General features: G+C 51.8%; 1 protein-coding gene across 4 annotated transcripts; it reads left to right on the top strand.

The window, feature by feature from the left end:
* Window positions 1-642: 642 nt before the first annotated feature.
* Window positions 643-21145, top strand: PIGR (polymeric immunoglobulin receptor). 4 transcript variants are annotated; one of them, XM_040985575.1, is made up of 13 exons: window positions 643-843; window positions 8113-8208; window positions 8895-9236; window positions 10963-11595; window positions 12814-13137; window positions 13415-13726; window positions 14257-14324; window positions 14379-14554; window positions 14879-15000; window positions 15523-15654; window positions 15777-15835; window positions 16731-17332; window positions 21134-21145. In XM_040985575.1, exons 1-12 carry the CDS (start codon window positions 645-647, stop codon window positions 16824-16826), a joined length of 2559 nt encoding a protein of 852 aa, XP_040841509.1. In that variant the 5' UTR covers window positions 643-644; the 3' UTR covers window positions 16827-17332; window positions 21134-21145. The 4 variants fall into 4 exon arrangements, with proteins under 4 accessions (XP_040841509.1, XP_040841507.1, XP_040841510.1 ...); XM_040985573.1 differs by having other exon boundaries at window positions 14257-14390; window positions 14445-14554; XM_040985576.1 differs by having other exon boundaries at window positions 8111-8208; window positions 14257-14554.
* Window positions 21146-21162: the final 17 nt, after the last annotated feature.

Here is a 21162-nt window from a genome sequence, read left to right as displayed (position 1 = left end):
GCTATGATTGCAGATTGGAGATTCCAAAGCAAGAGGGCTGGCTGCTCCTGGCTTGCCCAGCGGAGGGTAGGTGGGCCTCACTCCCGCCTATATCCCTTGTACCTCTAATTATCAAGGAGTATCAGCACAGTTATGGAGAACTGGGCTGTCCTACACACCCAAAGACCTCAGAGAGTGACCTTGAACATGTAAAGGACAAGAACAGACTGAGGGGGCCTAGTCACAATGACGGTGAGGGCGCACAGCAGGCCCTGGATCCCTCTTGCAGAAGTAGGGATGAAGGCCCATGGACCTGGCTGTACAAACACAACCCAGACAGAGAACCACGGCCTGCTGGGGTGCATGGCCTGCCTGCACCCTGGGGCCAGGGCCTGACTCAGAGAACGGCCCATTCTGACCCACTGCCACAGCAAGAACACTGGCCACCCCTCACCAAGGCCAATCTCCCCACACACAGTGTGGACCCCGGAGGGGTGGAAGGGCACAAAAAAATAAAGACAATACAGAAGGAGACTGAATTTTCCAACAGAATTCCAGTGACTCGGCTGCCTTTGTGTTAGAACGAGCTGGCCCGGAAGTGACTAGGCAAAATAAAATGAGAAGAAAGTTACTCACGCCACTGGCTTGCAGAGTCAGGGTCTGAAATGAAGCTTCATAACAGAAAAATGGGGTGGCTCTTCTTGCCATGCCGATCTGTACCCCAGGCGACAGTGGGCTGTCCCCTCAGCCCCAGGCTCGTGGCTGCTCCATGTCTCTCGGCAGCCCGTTCCTCCTTTTGTCCTTCCTCTTCTGGGGTTTGGGCTGCAAGACTCAATAAAGAGATCCTGGATCAGCTCTGTGCAGGTAGGATGGAGCAGGATCCTCGTGTGTGTGTGAGGATGGGGGGACGTGTGTATGTGCATATGTGTGTGAGAGAGAGGGAGACGAAGGTGGGGAATGAACTTCCTCGGTGTGGCACCGAACAGCTACAACCATTGGACGAACACCTGGGAGTCCCCACCGGGACTTGTCGTGGGAAACCACCATGAACTAACTGAGGCAGGGACATGAGGGGTGACCCCTGCCCAGCAGGCTGGTGGAGGCCAGGGATCTCAGGGCTGTGGGACCGAGTCCAGACCCTCACAACGCTCTGATGCCAGCTCATTTCAGCAGAGCCCAGATGCAACCAAAACTCTCTAATTCCTTCAAGAGGTGAATCTTCAAGAGCTTTGGTCCTCCAAGTTCCTAAAAGTTCTGCCATTCCATTTCTAGAAATTTCTGAAAGCTCTAGGACCAGGAGGACTTTGTAGAAGGTGTATAAAGAGTAGACTTAATCCAGGCTGGATATTGTAGGGAGCCAGGGAGTTGAGGGGGGAGGGTTCCGGAGGGTCGGGGATGTGAGACCAAGGATGAAGACAGTCGTTCTGACACCTGCATCCATGAATGCCACCTGCAGACCAGCGTTTCAGGTCTAATACTCAGGCTATCACCTGTACCTACAGATGTGGGGTCACCATCCCTGTTAGAGATGAAAAGGAACATGCAGGTGACTTGCCTAAGGTCTTGTAGCTAGAGAGTGACAGAAGACGACCTCCATGTCTGACAGTCATGTATCCTGCAGTTTCAAGGACAAAGGAGTCCCAAGTAACAAAATCTTGCCAAGGTCAAGGGAAAGCAAATGATGCAGCCAGGAAAGCTGAAATCAAAGAGAGCCAGGGATCAGTGAGTGAGTCACGTGTCCCTGGCTGGCCGCCGTGCCTATGGGAGAGTGGCCCTTTAAGAACCCAGGTGTGGGTCATGCCCTGAGCAGAGTTTCAGTTTTGGCAGCAGCATCCAGTGCCCAGCCGGCAGCTTCCAGAGACACCGGGGTTCCAGGCTGGGCAGCAGGCTGTGCCCCCGGAACCAACAAGCAGGAGAGAAAGAGGTGGCTGAACGTAAGTGTGGCTGATCGGGACTCCCTGGGCAGAGGCTAGCTGGGGAGGGTCCAGGATGGCAGCTCGAGAAAGCCCCTCTATTCACAGCTCCCAGCCTCCCAGAGAGCGAGGTGAGAGGAACAGGACAGGTGGGCCGGGGACCGCGCGTGCTGGGGAACACGGGTGCGTTCGCTGTGGAATGAGTTATGGGTGCGTGTGCATGCAGCATCCTGCCCTGCCAGGTGTGCATGGCTCACCCACAGCCAAGATGCACAGCAGCTTGCTAAGCTCAGGTCCTGCGTTACCTAACTTCTCCACAGGTTATGAGCTGTGAGTCCTTCAGCAAGCTACCTAGCCTCTCTGAACCTTCGTTTTTCAATCTGTAAAATGGAAATATAGATCATATCTCTCGCTCAGGGCCGATGTTTGTTCAACGAGAAAACGGGTGTGAAATGACTCTCCAGGGTCTGAGTAGCCAGAGTTTGTTCTTTTTCTATTCTGTTCAGTTACTCAGGACCCACAGGCCAGACACTGGCTGGACAATGGACAGCAAGTGTTGACGTGGAACAACTTCTCTCCCGTGTCTGACACTTTCCATTCCCCTGCAGCCTTCTGGGGGGAGGGGACCAGGATCAGCCCCTTTCCCTGGGCTTCTAACATAGAGCCTGTGCAGCCCTCTCTAAGTTCTGCACAGTGTGGCACCAGCTGATGCCAGACATCTGAGACTCTTCCTAGCACTCTGCCCTTGCTGTGAGCCCAGTGGGAAAAATGAAGCCCTTGCAGGAAAACTGAGTCAGGGCCCAGCCACAATCCAGGCCGGGCTGCTGCCTCAAGTCCTCAAACTCCTCCTGGCCTTGTAGCCCCCTCACTCTGAGTCTGTACTGACAGCATCCCAAGCCAGGAGGGCTGGTACAACGGCAAGCCAAGTTCCAACCCCAGTCCCAGTTTCCTTTGTTCATCTGCTACCTATGTCTGGGGTCGTGTGAGCTGCTCACTTTACACACCACAGCCCTTGCTCCGCCTTCTTCTTACTGAGGGTCTGACATTTTCTTTAGCGTCTGCAGGGGCTGTGCTGGTTGCGTAGAAGAGAATTGCTCTCTGGTGTCTAGTAGTTGGAGGGCGGTGTGGGGTGTTCTGCCCAGAATCGCACCTGCATCTGTCCATCCTTTTCCCTGCACCAGGATGCAGCGGTGTTCAGAGATGTCAGCCAGGAACCAGGAGAGTGGTGATTTCTGTGCTCATTGCCTGCTTTTTTGCTTTGCTGAGTCTTGGTGGTTTTGGCTTAAAAGAAGTGAAATTGCCTTTGATATCCATTTAGGAAATCCACTTGGCCCTAGCCTTCACGGCTTCATTCCATTCCCTCCCAAAACATACCTGGGAGGTAGGCAGAACGCGATTTCAATTCCAGTTTACAGCTGAGGAAATGGAGACTCTAGGAGTTAATACAAGTGGCCTGAGTTCGCCTGGTCGAGTGACCGACATTTTGATATGACCATTTTGATACAGTCTTAAGGACATTAGGATAGGCCCTCATAGACAAACTAGCTCATTAAAAATTATTACAGGTTGAACATTTCTTTTTTTTTTTAAATATTTATTTGTTTTAATTGGAAAGTCAGATATACAGAAAGGAGAGACAGAAAGATCTTTCGTCCACCGGTTCACTCCCTAAGTTCCCACAACAGCCAGAGCTGAGCTGATCTGAAGCCAGGTGCCTCTTCCTGGTCTCCCACATGGGTACAGGGTCTCAAGATCCTGGACTGTCCTTCAACTGCTTTCCCAGGCCACAAGCATGAGACTGGATGGGAAGTAGAGCAGCCAGGAGAAGAACCTGTGCCCATGTGGGATCCTGGCACGCACAAGGCGGGGACTTTAGCCACTAGGCTACTGCGCTGAGTCCAAGGTTGTACATTTCTAACCTAAAAATCCAAAATGCTCCAAAATGCAACATTTATATACATCAATTTAGTGAGGCCACAATGGAAAAATTCCATCCTTGACTTCATACGATAGATCATGGTCAAAATGCAGGCGCACCAAAAATGTCATAGTTCTCCATGCTCTGTGTATAAGGTATGTGTGAGGCATAAACGAATTTTGGGTTTACTCTTAGGCGCCACCCTTGCGGTATTGTATCACAAATATGCAAATATCCTAAATTAACAAAAATCCAAAATACTCCTGTCCCAAGCGTTTTGACTAAGAGGTGTTTAGTCTGCCATTATATGGTGCTCAGCAGAGCTTCATGCACATCTTAGACGCTCTCTGGTGGGCTGGGTTGGACACCAGCACTGTCAGCACTGAAATATTACAGAGTACTAAGAAGTTTTGATATCAGTACACTTTTGATCATTTGAAAAAATGTATTTATTTATTTTTTAAATCATTTGAAAGGCACAGAGACAAAAAGGGAAGAGGAGAGCTGGTTTGCTTCCCCAGAGCGTGCAGCAGTGAGGGCTAGGTCAGGCCAAAGCCAAGAGCCAGAATCTCCATTTGGATCTCCCCTGTGGGCAATAGGAACCCACCTACTTGAGCCATCAGCTGCTGGTCCCAAGGTGTGCATTAGCAGGAAGCTGGAACAGAGTGATACTCTGCTCTAGCGTATGAGGGTCCCCAGAGGCACCTGCTTAGAGGAAGTCCATGTGACATTCCTGACACATGATGGGTGCTAAATAGGCAGCAACTAGAATTTTCTAGAAGGAAATTTCCCTATTGGCACCTACCCCCATGTCTAGATATCTTCCCAGGAACTTCGTTTCCTGGGAAAGGTGGAGACAGAAAGTAAACTGACCCTCTCCTCTCAGATGAAACATCCTGAGGTCCTCTTCTGACTGTTCCTTGTCAACAGTGAGACCCTCAAGGTGTGGCATAGGGACAAAGAGCCTGTGCCCTGGTTCCAGAGCGCTCCAACTATGAAATCTTGGGCGACTTTCTATCCTCTCTGTGCCTCCAAGGTGTCATCTGTAAAATGGGCTTGACCATTTTATCCCACCTCCTAGGATGGCTATGAGAAATTAATGAGCTCATGCATGCAAAACCTTTGGAAAGACCTTAATTTGTGTTCTCCTAACCTAGCCCATGGTGTGGCCTTTCTCTGTCAGTCATGTGAGCCCAATCCAAAGAGTTCACTTCAAGACTTGCAAGAAGGCCCAGCACACAGGTTTGCACTCTCCTCGTACGCGCTGGCAGGACACAAGAGAAAACTGTTGTTCTTTGGGGGGATTTAGCATGTACCAGGCATGTCACCAAATGAAGGGCTTCACCCGGCTATTTCTTTTCATCCTTCTAGCGATGCTCTGGGCCAGGGACAATGATCTAAAAAATAACAGTGACCAAGTTAGAGAGCAGAGGGCCAGGCCAAGGAGTCCATGCTTCATGCCACACTCAGCCAAACATTCATCTGCTGTGAAAGCTGGGGGCCTGGACCCTCCAGCCCTGTCCTGTGTGGAGTCATCATCTTTCCCTAGCATTTGAACTCTCCTTGTAACCTGAGGCAGAGCAGCACATGGGGGCCTGGATTCTCTTTAATTCCTGAGGCAACTGCGTCCAAGTTCATTCTCATCTGGCTCTTGGTGCCTCTGCCCATGAGAGATGAGAATGAGACATCCAGATGGACTCCAGCAACTAGGGAAGGAGCTGCTCGGTTCAGACTGCTGCGATCCGCTGCTCCAGCCAGCTCAGCCACCCCCACACCTCAAAAATGCCCAGTTCACATTCATAGCAGATCAGAAACAGCCAGCAGGGCTTCAAGCACCACTAGGACATGTTCACAGTCCACTCTGAAATCCCAGAGCTGTGAGGGTCCCAGCCAATGCTCTCTTAGGACTTCACAGACTAAAATTCTAGAATGGCTGCGGGACAGCCAGGTGGGCCATGTGGTCCACCTGAAGGTTGGAGGGGACTGGGTCCAGGAGATTCTCTCAGAGCAGGGATGAAGGAGCCGCTAGCTATAGCTTTGGGGGAAGAAGAGCTTCTTATGCATCAGTGTGAGCACTCTCCCTTGAGCAGCCCCTGCCCTGGGCCCTGCAGGGTGACCTCCATCACATGTGTCCTTCCAGCTGTGCGTGTCTGATGCTCTCACCCCTGGCTCCAGACTGTGCAGAGGTAATGGGTGCAGATGCATATCCTCCATCTCCGTGGACACAACCAGCCACCCAAAAATGATACAGAATGAGGAATCCTGGCCCACAGGCTTTCTGAGAAGTCAGCTGGCCCTGTGTCCCAATGAGGTCACTTCACCAGCTCGGGAAAGGCTTATGCCCACTGTTCAGCCCACTGGCAGACCCACTCTTGGGTCTGCAGGTGAGGACAGGTATGAGAAACAGGGACAGCTGAAGCTGGAAGGTTGGGCTCCTCACAGCACATGGCACATTGTCCCCTGACCCCTGACCACTTCCAGGCCCAGAACAAATGCCAGCTAAAGATCCCCAAGACTCTGCCCCGAGCCTGTCCTAGTTGTTTCAGGACAAACCTTCCCCTGTCCAGCTAGGAGTATCCCCCACTGTGGCCCACAGGATGCTTAAGTGCTCCCCTGAGCACATCCCCAGCAGGACTAACTCTGGCATCTAGTTGAGGCCTTGCTTCAGGATGTTTCCCCTCATCCTGGTGTGCAAAGGAGACCCAAGGAGGTCTCAGCAGCCACCTGACATGCTCACCTCCCCACACACACCTCCCCTTTTCTCTTCCAAGAACTGAAAAACAGAACACCTTTATCTCCACCCGGAACTAAAAGGGTTCCTTGCTGGGAAATTCCCCTGCAGAAAAGAAATAACCAAGATAAACAACTCTATTGCCTTTGGCTCAAAGCAGAGAGGGAGCCTCTGGGCGCTGGAGGGAACAGAGCCAAGGCGGGAGGAAGATAGAGCCTGGGCTCCCTCCTGCCTGCAGCTACCTTATCTTTATGGGCAGCACATTGCTGCCTATGGCTTATAATCTTTGCTTTCTCCTTTAACACTCTTTTGTCAAGTCCATTCCAAAGGTTGAAGTCCATCAAGTGGGGACTCCTCTGCCCTCTTCTAGCTTGTGATCTGGGGCTTGAGGGCACCTAGAGTTAGGGCAGTGCCCTGGGACCTTCAACCCTCCCTGGGTTATGTCCATGGTAGATACAAAGTCCACCAGGGCTGCCCTTGCTGAAGGCTCTTATCTGATTCTACATCTAAGCCTACCAGAACTCCCAAGGCAGATGACCAAGATCATAACAGCTGAGTTTTCAATCCTCCTCTCCTCACCTCACAACTGAGTCACTGAGAAACCCTGGACCTATCATTCAGCATCTCAAGACATCAGTTTTCTTACCCATATGCTTCTGGGATTCTATCTCTCCATCTGATTTCGAGGGAAGCTATGGTTCAAATGAAATCAAGCCCCATGGTAGTTCTCTGGTAAGCAATGGAGGCTCTCCTGGTAGCCAGAATCAGCATAGAGATAAGTATCCTGCTGCATTTGCAACAGGACACTGAGCAGTGATAGGCTAAGAATGTGGACCCTGAGGTCAGACAAAGCTGGCTTCAATTACCCCCTCTAACTCCATTCACACACTCTTAACCTCTATGTGGCCTTGAGTAAATAGTTAATCTTTACTCTTCCATTTTCTCCATGCAGAAGGTAGATAAAACTACTTCCTTTATGGGGTTGATCAATTTTAAGGAGGTAACACATGTAAAATACTCAGTAAGGTGCTAGAAGCATGGTAAGAGAACCATCGATAGTTGATATGACCATTTTAATTATATTTACAATTTTAGTAACGCTTAGACCTCCTCTGTCAGTCTTGCTGACTTCATCTGATGCCAATCCAACATTCACTTCCCAGAGATGTAGGAAGGGCAGCTGCAACAGAATGATTGTAATCAATTTAATGGCAGCAATCAATGTAATCAATCACCCAGAGAGCCATTCCTGAGATTGGGCAGTGTGCCCAGAACTGGGCCTCCTGGATAAGGATGCAGAAAAAAATAGCCTTGATATTCATTTCAATACTAAAGGAACAGGAAGCTTAGTTAATCAAGAAAAACAACATATAACTGTGGAGGAACAATAGGTGTTGCAGGATGATGGAACTTGCAGCTGCTTTGAGAAAGGTGGAACCATTTTTTCTTTCAATAGGATTTATACCAATCGCAGGAGATAGAAAGCAAAATGGGGATTTCAGAAACTAAAAAATCAGCTAGCCTTCGCAGGTCACGGAGCTTCAGCTCCTTGTGATTATTGTCTTCCAGAGACTCACCACAGAAGTCAGCCTGGGCGGTCCAGCCCCCTCAGGAGCCACCAGCCATGACACCCCTCTGGTTCACTTGCCTGCTGGCTCTCTTTTCAGGTATGTGTGTTTCCTGGCCTCAGCTCCACAGTGCCAACCACCCCTGCCCCTTGCTGCCTCCTGGCTTCATCCAGCCCCCATCCAAGCAGAATCCAGTTTCCCGGGGCACTGAGATCAGAATCCTGCCCTGGGATGCTCCCACAGCTATGCGCCCTTGAGGAGTCCCACAGAGATGAGGCATGGAAGGCTGTGTCTTAAAACAAACTGGTGAGCACCAGAGCCAGAGGCAGGAATGGCAATTCCTGGTTTCACGGACAGGGTCAGCTGTGGAGTTTTCTCTATGACTTGCTATGGGATTCGGGGCAATCTATTATCCTTCATGACTCAATGTTTTTGTCTAAAAACAAACTGTCCAAGAAGTGTTTCAGAAATGCATGGAAATGACTGCAAATGTAAATGTATAACATCCTATGAAAGTGATACCATATACACTACACTCACATATATATATACATATACATAAAGCTTTATATGTATATAAAGTTTGTCACCCAGTCCCTATGAGTTGTCACAAGACCACAATAACAACGAAGCCAGGTTTGCACCCAAATGTGGCAACCACCCAGCGGCAGCTCACAGTAGGTGGTTCACCAAGAGTACACTTGTTAGGTAACCAATTGCTTCTCCTTAGCCTCAGCTTTCTGGAGCCCAAAGACCTCAGAAAGCTCTATCTTCCATTCTCACAGTGGTCACTGCACACAGCTCCATATTTGGTCCTGAGGAGATAACTGTTTTGGAAGGCAGCCCCGTGTCCATCAAGTGCTTCTACCCAAACTCCTCAGTCAACCGGCACAGCCGGAAGTTCTGGTGCCAGCCAGATAAAACTGGCCGCTGCATGACCCTCATCTCCACCGACTTCATCTCTGCGGCATACAAGGGCAAAGCCAAGCTCACCGACTTCCCAGAGGAGAACTCCTTTGTGGTGGAGATTGATAAAGTCAACCAGGACGACACCGGGAGTTACAAGTGTGGCGTGGGAGTCAACGACCGAGGCCTGGACTTTACTGTGAGCCTGCATGTCAACAAGGGTAAGCAGCCAGCCCTCAGGGCCTCCAGGGGAAAGCTAGGCAGTGAGCAGAGGAAGAGCTTCCAGATAGGGAAGGGTATCCTGGCTCAGGGTCAGAAGATTCCTCTTTTGCAAGGCAAAAGTTTTTCTTTAAAAAAAAATTTTTTTAAACAAAGACTTATTTATGCATTTGAAAGGTAAGGAGTGAGAGATCTTCCTTCCAATGATTCACTCCCCAAATGGCCTCAGCAAGGAGCTTCTTCTGGGTCTCCCAGTGGGGCTAAGCACTTAGGCCATCCTCTGCTGCTTTCCCAGGCACATTAGTAGGAAGGTGGATCAGAAGTGGAACAGCTAGGACTTGAACTGGCACCCACATTTGATACTGGCACAGCACGTAGCAGCATTACCAGCCATGCCAAAGCACCAGACCCAGGCAAAGACTTTTCATGGTAGAACATGGGAACCAGACAGATGAGACATGCCTGGGGCAGTGGGTGAGCCCTGGAAGGTCTTCCAGGCTTGCAAAATTCTAGAACTCACTGAGGCCCTGGCTTAGACGGGCGCCAGGAAGACAATATCTGTTGCCTTGTTGAGACGGGACAGATTGCTAGGGTGCCTTGCAGTCCTGTTTCTAAGACACCTTCTACATCAAAGCCTTGGGTCATCAGCAGGATTCTTTTAGGATGCCTTATTTTAAACCAACACTCCTCACATAAATCAGATTCTCAGCGCTGGACCCAACACCAGGGTCCTGATGATTGGGTCATTGTACAAGCCTACTAAGAGAAACAGAAAAGAAGAAAAGCTCATTCCGGTAGAATTTACCAAGGAGAACATGTTAGATGTCACAGGCAATGAGGAAAGCATTCTTAAGGAAAGCGTTTTGCCCAATTTTTTTCTGTCTGTTTTAACATGTGTTCATTTGAGCACCTCCTGCCCGTAGGCACCGTGCCGACTATGGCAAGGCAAGCATGAGAAAAAACATCTCGGAGCCCCAGTCCATGGGAACATAAAAGACTCCCTCCCAGGTTAGCTGTGCTCAGAGAGGCAGAGCTAGGTATCAAGGGGTCATCGAGGAGAGAGATTCGTGCAAGCTGGGGTAGGCTTCATGAAGAAGACAGCAGTGCAGCCAGACCTTGGCAGTGAAGGGAGAGACTCTTCCCAGCATGCAGATCGTGGCCCGCATCTCTAACAAAGGTTAAAGAGAAAAGCATAATAAGGTTTTACACGCACCACTCTTCCAAAGATATGGCCCCAGAGATCTGACTGAGTGCTTGGGTTCAATGAAGTAGGGATGATCACATAGAAGGGATATTGGATGCAAAGGGTGTGACCCTGGAAATAGGTGGGATGGGGGACCCAATGAGGCTGTCTGCTCAGGGTCTTCTGAGTTCTTCCACTGGAGCAGGACCCTTTGGGTCTTAATTTCTTGGTGGCCAGCTGTTACACAGAGGTGTGGAGGTAGAGGGTTAGAGTCCTTTACGGTTTTGTGGCTGGCTTGGGAGGAAGGGCACTCTAGATTTTGGGACACACCCAAAATCTGCCCTAGATCAGAATGAGGAGTGAGAGACCTTGCTCCTGAGGCCTCCACTTCTGGGGAACTGTCCTCTGAACCCCAACAGATACATTCTCAGAGCACACCAGACGGGAGGGGAAGTAAGGCATTCCAGCCACAGGCCTGGGGAGAGCAGCTAACCTGTGATGCAAGAAAGAGGAATCACAACTTGTTTCCACCTCTCGTCCTACAGATCCTGGACCGGATTTTTATTCAGCAGACATAAGTGGAGAAGTGACCGTCACCTGCACTTTCACACCTGAGACTAGGGGGAAAAAGAAAACCTTTTACAAGTGGATTGAAGGGAATCGCGTACCAATCATTGATACTGATGGTAAAGTGGACTCAGGCTATACTGGTCGCATTACGCTGAACATCGAAAGCACTACAGCCCTAGAATTCACAGTCACCATCATCAGACTGAAGGTCAGTGACACTGGGATTTATGTCTGTGAGAGTGGGAATCAAGAACACGATGTTGAACTGCGAGTGAGCGTTTCGGATCCTGTGCTGCTCTACGGAAATCAGAAGAGCTCGGTGATCTTTGACTGTGACCTGAACACGAGTAAGAAAACTGTGCCTGTGTTCCTGTGCCACGTGAAGAATGAGACCACCTGTGAGGTGGTCGTCAACAGCCTGGGGGAGGTAAACCCAGACTTTAAGGGCAGAGTCTGGCTCAAGTCCAGGAATGAGGGAAGCTTCAAAGTGGTGGTCGCAGGCCTGAAGAAGGAGGACTCAGGAGACTACCTGTGTGGATTGCACCCGACAGGTGCACCCACAGCAGGCGGTTGGCCTGTCCAGTATTGGAGACTCTTCGTCAATGAAGGTGAGAAGCCCAGAGCGGGCTGGGAAGGGGTGGGGCAGTCTGGTAGGGGGGCACCTGACTTAGCGGCGTTCATCAGCCAGGTCCTGTCCTCCTACTAATGAGCCTTCTGCATCCGGGAGAGCGAGCAGACTCAGTCTCTGCCTCTGTTCCTGGTTGTTCTCCTTCCCAGTACATCATATCCCTGCTAAGAAGGAATAAGGAGGGGCGGGAAGGTGGCATAGTAGGTGAAGCCTCAGATTGGGACACCTGCATCCCACATCGGAGTGGCTGGGCTCAAGTCCTGCCTCCACTTCGAATCCAGTTTCTTGCTAATGAGCTTGGGAGGCAGCTGATGGTGGCCCAAGAACTTGGGTTCCTACCACCCACACAGAAGGTCAGGATGGAGTTCTCAACTCCTGACTTTGCTATTGTGGGCATTTGGGGAGTGGACCAACAGAGCAGGATTCTCCCGGGACCTCAGTTTAGCTACTTGATTGATTGTCTTACGTGGTTAGCCTATCTGTGTGGCACAACCTGTGTTTTGAACCCCACCATTCTAAACACACTTTCTTCATTGGGATGCCATGGGCTGGGATGAGCCAAGGCAGATAAAAACTTACACAAAGGGAGAGTTTGTAAGAAGCCAAAGGAAAGGGGCTAACACTCTTCTTTGAACTTTTGTTCTCCTTTTGGAATAAAGTGTGGCAGAGTGGGGTAGGAATTCTGGCTCAGTGTCAAGCTGCCATCTGCAGTGATGGTATTCCCATACAGAAGTGCTGATTTGAGTCCCAGCTGCTCCACTTTTGTTCCAGCTCCACGTTAGCGAATCTAGGAAGGCACCAAAAGATGGCCCAAAGGTTTGGGCACCCGCCACCACATGGGAGACTCTGACTGAGCTCCTGGCTTTGGCACAGCCCAGCCCTGTTCATTGCATTCCCTGGAGAGTGAAGCTATGGATGGAAGATCTGTTGCTCTCTCTCTCTGTGTCACTCTGCCTGTAAATACATAAAACAAATCTTTTTTAAAAAAGTAGGGAGGAGACAACACAATATCCAGTCAGATTGGCAGTGGGGGTCCCTGGGGTGTGGTCCCTGAGGTTGTGACATGGAGGTCTTGAGGGTGCAGTGAGAGACCTCAGCTTCACCTCTCACTGCCTGAGACCCTGGGGAGAAAGGCTGCTGAACCCCCAAGGCTACTGCATGTGGCTCTCCTCCCACACGTCTCCATCTGTGCCTGCAGAGATCCCCAAGACCCAGATCTCCACTGTGGTGAAGGGCGTGCCTGGAGGCTCAGTGACCATCCGCTGCCCCCACAACAATGAAAATGACCACAAGTACCTGTGTCTCTGGGGAAAAGATGGCCAGAGCTGCCAGCCACTGGTGGATAACGAGGAGGAGGTAGAGGAAGAGTATGAGGGTCGGCTGCGCCTGATCCAGGAGCCAGGCAATGGCATCTTCACCGTCATCATCACCAAGCTCACTGAAAAGGACAACGGCTTCTATTGGTGTGCGGCTGAAGATGTAAACCCTTTGTACACTCCGGTGAAAGTCCAGGTTGTGAAAGGTAAGAGCTTAAGACCTGGGACCAGAAAGGAGCAAGCCCCAGTGCTGTGCAGCCTGTACCCCCACCCCAGCCATCATCCTCCTGCCTCTCCTACCCCCAATGGGACACCCTCAGGAGACAGCCCCCAGTCCCAGCCACATGTCCAGACCTGTCCAAGCAGCTCCCTCCCCCAGTTACCATGGCTGGCACTTCCTGCTGTCTGGTCTACCGTCTACAGAACCCTGTGGCAGCTCAAGTACCAATTTCTGTTCCTCTGTCTTCCTCCTCCCAACTCCAGGAAAACCAGGCCTCACGGTGGTCAGTGAAAGTTCAGGGGACACTGTCACACTCAGCTGCAAGTTCCCCTGCAAGTACTACTCCTACGAGAAGTACTGGTGCAAGTGGAGCAGTCAGGACTGCGAGGCCCTGCCCACCCAGGAGGAAGATGCCAGCGATGACGTTGTGAACTGCCGCCTGATCAGCAAGGTCCTCTCTGTGAACGCGAGTGACAATGGCTGGTACTGGTGTGGAGTGAAGCAGGACCAAAACTACGGAGAGGCCTTGGCAGTCCACGTGCCACTGGAGGCAACAGTGGAGGACACAGTGAAGGGTGAGTCCCCGGGGGTGGAGCCTGCACCCCAGAACCCCAGAGGCAGGGCTCTTCCAAAGCTCCCAACAGCTTCTTGCCCAGGGGCAGCTCTGAGGTTTGGCTGTAGGAGCTTGCATGAAAGCCTCTTTGCAAAATGTCACAGGACATGCTTTATTCCTCATGCAGCTATTTCTAACAGATAACAAGCCAGTAAAGGGCCCATCCTGAAGGTACACCAGGGGGCAGCACTGTCCCATAAAGCCCTGCACTTGGGCCCAAAGCTGTGAAAAATCTGATGCTGGGAGCCCACCCCAGTGCACAGCTGGATCTCCGGCAGGGAGCCTTGACGCCGGAAATGAGATAGATAGCAAAGGGGCAGAGGACACGTGTGACAAGGTGACCATGCCTATCGTTTCCCAGGTCATCCCAGATCCCAACTCAATACCTGGAGGTCTCCCCCACCCTGACCCCAACTCAGTGCTCATTCCCACAGACCTCAGTGAGGAAGGATAAGGACCAAAGTACAGCCAACCCCCTCTCTTCTGCCCCAGTGTCCCAGCCTAAGGCCAAAGCAGAGCCCCTTCCTGCTGAAGAGAAGGTGGAGCCCGTCGTCAAGGAGGTGGACAGCAAGGTCCTCGTCAAGGAGGTGGACAGCAAGGTCCTTGCCAAGGAGGTGGACAGCAAGGTCCTTGTCAAGGAGGTGGACAGCAAAGTCCTTGCCAAGGAGGTGGACAGCAAGGTCGTCAACAATCAAGTTGTTGCCAACCCCAAACTCCTTGCCGAGGAGGCTGTGGTGGAGAGCGCTGGAGACCCAGCCAGTGGAAGCAGGGCCTCTGTGGAGAGCAGCAGGTGAGTGGCGATGTTGGGGGTCCTCACTCAGGGAACGCCCCAGACACCAGCAGCCTGAGGATGAGCCTCCAAGGCCAAGAGGAAGTGACCGGGGCTGTCACTGTGTACCCTTGGGAGGGTTCCACGGTGCCCCTGCTCAGGCCTGGGAGACAGACCAGACCCAGCCCTTGCCAGCACCCTGCCTGGAAAGGCTTCTCAGAGGGACAGACTAGGGAGCTACATGAGTGCTCTAGGTGGGTCAGCAAGCCATGGCCCAGCAGACAACACATTCTGGGCCCCCGGGGTCTCCCTAATGGGGATTAACAAACGTCTTCCTTCTTCCAGCGCCCAGGGACAAAGTGGGACCAGCAAAGTGCTGCTATCCACCCTGGTGCCTCTGGGCCTGGTGCTGGCAGTTGGGGCCATGGCCGTGGCCGTGGCCAGAGCCCGGCACAGGAGGAACGTGGGTGAGTACCCCTGCGGGCCCCTGGCCCCACATCATCCTTGCATAGCTGCCCTTCCTCTTCATGGACATAAAAGATTATGGGAAAGATAACTCCCCTATCCTCCCAACACATACACAGACACACACACACACACACACACACACACACACACACACACACGTGTTCACATGGCATATTCAGCACAGTAGTTCAGATTCAGGATCTGGGCACATCTCAGGACCCTGTCCCAGTGTCCCCAGTGGTTCAGGGCAAGGGTATCCATTCCCAGAGCTGATTGAGGACAGTGTCAAGTGAATGGACTGGCTGGTTACACAGCGGCTAGTAAGGGTGGAACACCAAGGCATTGTTTGTCATGGAGAGAGTCTGGGAGGAGACTCCACTTCGGGTCCCAGTCAGAGCAGAGTTCCCAGGAACCCCGCCTGTCCAGCTGTCCTGTGGGCCCAACATCATCGATCTGCAGGCTGCTCAGCCCTAACCCCAGCCCCACGCTTACACCCTGTGTCCTCTTTTTCTCACGGGCAGACCGAGTATCCATTGGAAGCTACAGGACAGACATCAGCATGTCAGACTTGGCGGGATCCAGGGACTTTGGAGCCATCGAAAATCCAGCCGCCTGCCCTGAGGCCCGAGAGACGTCCCTTGAAGGGAAGGATGGTAAGTCCTTTCCCAGGAGATGACCCCAGCCCTTGGGAGAGCCAGAACTGGACCTGGCTCCACATCTGGGGTGGGAAACAGGAGGTAGGTAGAGCCTCACCCTTGCCCTTCTCTGCACACAGAGATTACAATCACCACCGAGAGCACCGTGGAGATCCAGGAACCCAAGAAAGCCAAGAGGGTGAGGAGGAAGAGGGGGCAGGAGAGGGTGGCAGGCAGGTGTTGGGGAACACACACTGAACCTGAGTGGGGCGGATGGAGTGGAACCCAGGTGGACTCTTGAGGGAGAACTGGATGCTCCTTGCCGGGCAGTGTTGCTGAGGCTGGGGCTGAGCAGTGTTTGCAGGCTGCCCACCTGCAGAGGGCAAGTCGACTAGGAGCAGAGGAAGGCAGGAGCATGGAAGAGCTCAAGTCCAGCACAAGAGTGAAGTAGACACTAGGTCGTCCTGCACTAGAGGCCTTGTGGCTGCAGATTACCCAGCCTCCCGATGGCATGCTTAGGACCAGGAGGCACCAGACCTTCCTGCCCACTTCAACAAGCTCTTGAAACCCCGCCAGAAACAACCTCTGCCTTTCGCTCCATATTCCCAATCCCTCAGACCTGGCTCATGGGCCTTAGGGAGAGACATGGAGGATTTTTCTCCTACCTGCCTACTCTCCCTCCAGCAGCCCCAGTACTGGGAGCACACAAGGAGTTTATCCTAGAATCGGCTGCCTCTCTAGCCTAATGATGCTGAAATGCAGCCCCCCTGGGCCAACAGAGAAGGAAAGCCATGGCCACCCTCCCCCTCCAGCCCCAGGCATTATGACCTTGCCCGTGGCTTGTGCAGGCCCAGCTTCCGGGGACAGGCCCAGGCAGCAGAGATGGTTCCACTCCACCGTGTCGGAAGGAGGTAGTGAGACAGGGGCAGATATTTTTAGCGGCTGCAACTTTCCATTTCTCAAAATTAGTCCCCGTTTGGTGAGCAAGGGCACTGGAATGAGGGCTGTGGGTCACGCAAGCTGGGGTTGCCTGGGCCAGAACCCCAAGTTCGCGTCCCTGAGCACTGCTTACTCCTCCCCGGTTGTCTCCTCAGTCATCCAAGGAGGAAGCTGATATGGCCTACTCCGCCTTCCTGCTCCAGTCCAGCGCCATGGCGACCGAGCACCAGGACGACCCCAAAGAGCCCTAGGCACCTCCAGCTGCTGCCCCCTCCACCTGCAACAATCCCCTTCAGAATCATGTTGATCCTTGGGGTCCCCAGAGTCAAGATGGGGGCTCAACTGCCTGCACTCCCTGCACCCGCACTACCCAAGCTTCCCTACCTGTCCCCAGAAGTGTGCTGGCCCCTCCTCAGCAGCATCAGCACTTGGTTCACCGTTTTGTTGGGGTCTGGAGTGTGAGGAGTTTCCAATGACAGCATATTCCTCCAAGGTGTTGGCAGAAAGGAAGGGAGGACTTCCAAAGGAAGACAGGTCACCCAGTGCAGCAAGGGGAGGCGTTGCCAGCTTCCCTTTGCCCTTGATGGGTGCTCAGGGCCACTTTCCCACCACCTCCTCCCTTACTGCTTCCCTCCTCATTCTTTCCTTCTGTGGAAAGTCACAGGTGGGGGAGCTGACCAGGTTCCAGGCCCCATCTGGACGGGGGCAGGGAAGGGCCACACACCTGCTCACAGCCTTTCTGTAGACTTGGCAAATGGTGACTGAAGGCTCATAGCCCCCCACAGGGAAAGGGGATCCCTCTGTTTCTTTCACTCTTGTGGTCCTAAGATGTCTTGGGTTTGAAGTGTTCCAGGTGGAAGGAAGGACAATGCTTGCCAGTGCCAGGGAGGGGTGTATCCGCAAACGACTAAAGTTGAAGGTCTTTGTCCCCCTGAGCTCTGTACTTTCACCAGCACCTGTGGTCTGATCCTTGCTAACAAATCAGAAACACAATTTAATCATTAAAGATTGATTGCCACCCAGTAGGCTCAGCTGCCTTTGGCTCTTGCATCCGTCGTTTCCCAGACAACAACCTTTTTGGAACCTTCTGCTCTGGCCCCAATTTTTAAGCACCTCAGGACGTGTCTCTACACCAAACCTCTCCCACCTCCAAGCCTGACCCAAGCCAGGGTGAGGATTACCTAAAAACAAGACCAAGATTCTGTGTAACGCAAGACTGACCCTGTGCCCCACCATACCCAAGACTTCCCCAGCTCCTCAGCACAGGGAACAAGACCATGTCCCTTCTCTAGGACACTGAGCAAAGCATCTTGGTCAAGCACCCAGGGATGTTTGTTCTTAAGTTTCACATTTCCTGGGATTAAGTTTCACATTTCCTGGGATCTCTCAAGGCAAGACCAAGATGATGCTAATCAAATCTAGGCTCATATGAATGTGCCCTTTCCACAGGGTGTTCAGTTGGGAGCTGGTTTGGGAGTAGCTTAGAGTTTGCAAGAGCTATTTCTTGGCCTTTTGGCTAAGATCAAGCGTAGAGCTTGCAAGAGCTAATCTAAAGTCTCTTTCAGTGCCCAGTAGCTAAATCAAGGATCCACCCATTTCTAGGTTCCACCCTAAACAATGTCGTGTCCCATAGGGAGTGTTCAAATCCTCCCTGGGCAGCTTGCTCCCTACTTCGTCCCTACTCTTGGGGCAACTTCTCCCCATTCTCCTGCTCTGCCCAGTGGGAACCTGTGCTTCCTCCCTGACCCTGACCATAATGCCCTGGCTGCTGTTTGCTTTCCATGCCTTCCTTGCTGGGACTCAGATGTCAGTCTTCCACTGGTCCCTGCTTGCCAACCTCAACAATTGTTGTACCCAGACCTAGCTCCAAGACCCCTTCCCAGGCTCAGAGCCTTGAGCACCTGTCCAACCAGTGCAGGTGGCCATCGGAAGTGTTTATCTTTTTCTTCTCCATCTTCTTCAAGGTGGGCATGCATATTCAGCAATTCCTTGTATGGTAGCCAACTGCAAGGTATGACACACACCAGCTCCGACTACACACACACACACACACACACACACACACACACACACACACTGCAGGAAGCTTTCTAACCTACCAAAGGATTAAGCTTTAGTGCTGAAGGTGACACCAGGCAAGCCAATCCTGTCCCACTTCATGGAGTCAAAAGCCAAGAAATGCCACTAACACATGACAGCAGAAATAGCACTGTGCTACCCAAAGTTCACCTGCTCTGTGTGTCTCCCACTGGACGAAGAAATCTCATGAGGAAGGAAGATGGAGGGGTCAGCATCGTGGTACAGCTTGTAAAACCGCAACCTGCAAATGCCATCCCATCCCATGTGGGCACTAGTTTGAGTCCCAGCCATTCTATCTTAGATCCAGCTCCTTGCTTATGGCCTGGGAAAGCAGAAGATGGCTCAAATGCCTAGGCCCCTGTACTCACATGGGAAACTCAGAAGAAGGTTCAGGCTCCTGGCTTTAGCCTAGCCCAGCTCTGGCTGTTTCAGCCATCTGGGGAGTGAACCAGCACATGGAAGGTGTGTGTGTGTGTGTGTGTGTGTGTGTGTGTGTGTGTGTGTGTGAGTGTGTGTGTGTGTGTGTGAGAGAGAGATAGAAGAGAGAGAGAGAGGAACTCCATCTTTCAAATAAAATAAATCTTGAAGTAAATAAATTTTTTCCAAAGAAAAACAAGGAAACTAGTGCAGGGTTCCAGGCAGACATCAGTGTGTATATGGCAGGAGGGAGCTGGAGGATGGAGGGGACACTAATCAGCCCAGCTCAGGGACATCAAAGATGATTGAGCAATGACTGGTGCACAGCACACACTCAGGGAACTGAATGTTTGGTGACAAGAAAGAATCCACATTCCATGAATGAGCTCTTGGCATTTCTTCCTTGGAATTCCATCATGCAATGTTACGACTATGCATTACTGAGGCCCAAAGGGTCTTAGAAACCTGTTTGCAGCAGTAGGTTTTGTTTTGTAAAGCTAAAAGAATGCTTTTGATTTGTTCCAGGCATTTCCAAGACACAAGCTCAGGTGTCTCCCAAGAACAGCAGAGAGGACCGAGTGTGCTGTGGCCCACAGAGCCAGGCCCCAGCCAGGGAAACCAGAAGCATGACTTCTCCCTTCCTTGGCCTCCCCAGCCATCAACTGTGCTAGGGAGATGTGACAGGCATCGCAGGACATCTTGAAAAGATGCCACAGCCACGCGAATGCTGGTTGTGTAGGCAAGGTGTCATACTGAGAGCAGTGGCTCCCAGCTGGCCAATGGAGCTGCAGCAGAAAAAGAAAGAAGACCACACAGTCTAGAAGCCAAGCATGTCTGAAGCCTCTCTCCTCAGGTTGATGAGTAGGGCAACCAGTGCTGTGGCTTAGCTGGTGAAACTATTAACTGCACAGCACTGGCAACCCATACGGGCATTAGTTCAGGTCCAAGCTGCTCTACTGATCCAACTTCCTACTAATGGCCTGGGAAAAGCAGCAAAAGATGGCTTGAGTGCGTGCGTCCCTGCTACCCATATGGGAGATCCAGATGGAGCTACTGACTGGCTCTTGGCTTAGCCCTGGATAAGTTTATTGGCCATCATGAACCTCTGCAGCACGAACCAGCACGTCAATATATGTTCTGTCTGTGTGTATATGCATGTGTGTGTGTGTGAGTGTGTATGGTAGAGTGTTCAGAATCCCCAAAAGCAGGCAACTTCAGGACCCCCGAGCCGGATGCTACCATTGTGGCATGAGGCTGGGCGCCCGGCAAGTCCCTCAGATGAGGGGATTCTCCTGGTCTGTGCTTGCTGGAGGAACACTTAAGGGTGCAGTTTCTTCATCTGGAAAGACCCAGGACGTGGTCCTTTGGAGCCTGGCCATGTGGGAGGCTGAGGGGCAGTGATACAAGCACACCACACAGCCTACCCAGCACACACTCACGTGCTAACACCATACACATTGCACAGTCACACACCACACATTCACATCACAGCACATGTTCACACATCATATAACATGCCTCGTCCACTCACAACCACACTGTTCCCCAGCACACACTCACACATCACACACTAACATCATACACATTGCACAGACCCACATCACACACTATACATCACCACTAACAAATCACACACGTTGCTGCACCACACAACATGCCTCAGGCTCTCACAACCACACCGCACTACCCTCCAGTACTCACTCACACATTGACATTGTTCACATTGTAGTCACACTCAGTTGTCTGCACATCCACACACCACTCACACATCACAAACCACTGGTTCACATGTATAGCCACACTCATAACCACAGTCAAATACATACATGTGCATTCCTTCCTTCCTTCATTCATCTTTGCTCTCTTACTCTCTTTCTCTTCCTCTCTACTATCCTCTCCCCATCTCTTGCCCTGGATCTCTAAGCAGAGCCCAGCTGTGGGGCTTTGGAAGGGACCTGTTCAGTAGGGAAGGGAGGGAGCCAACCCCACTGAGAGTAGAGGCAGTCCTCTAATGCCTTGGGTCACTTGCAGGCTGGAGGATATCACAACTACAGCTGTTCAGAAGCCAGTGGCCATTCAGAGAGGGGAGGG

The sequence above is a fragment of the Ochotona curzoniae genome, unplaced genomic scaffold (genome assembly GCF_017591425.1).
Source record: "Ochotona curzoniae isolate NIBS_2020 unplaced genomic scaffold, NIBS_Ocur_1.0 contig_430, whole genome shotgun sequence".
In the NCBI taxonomy this organism is placed as follows: domain Eukaryota; kingdom Metazoa; phylum Chordata; class Mammalia; order Lagomorpha; family Ochotonidae; genus Ochotona; species Ochotona curzoniae.
Note: the sequence above shows the minus strand (reverse complement) of the source record. Positions and strands in the feature narration are given on the sequence as shown.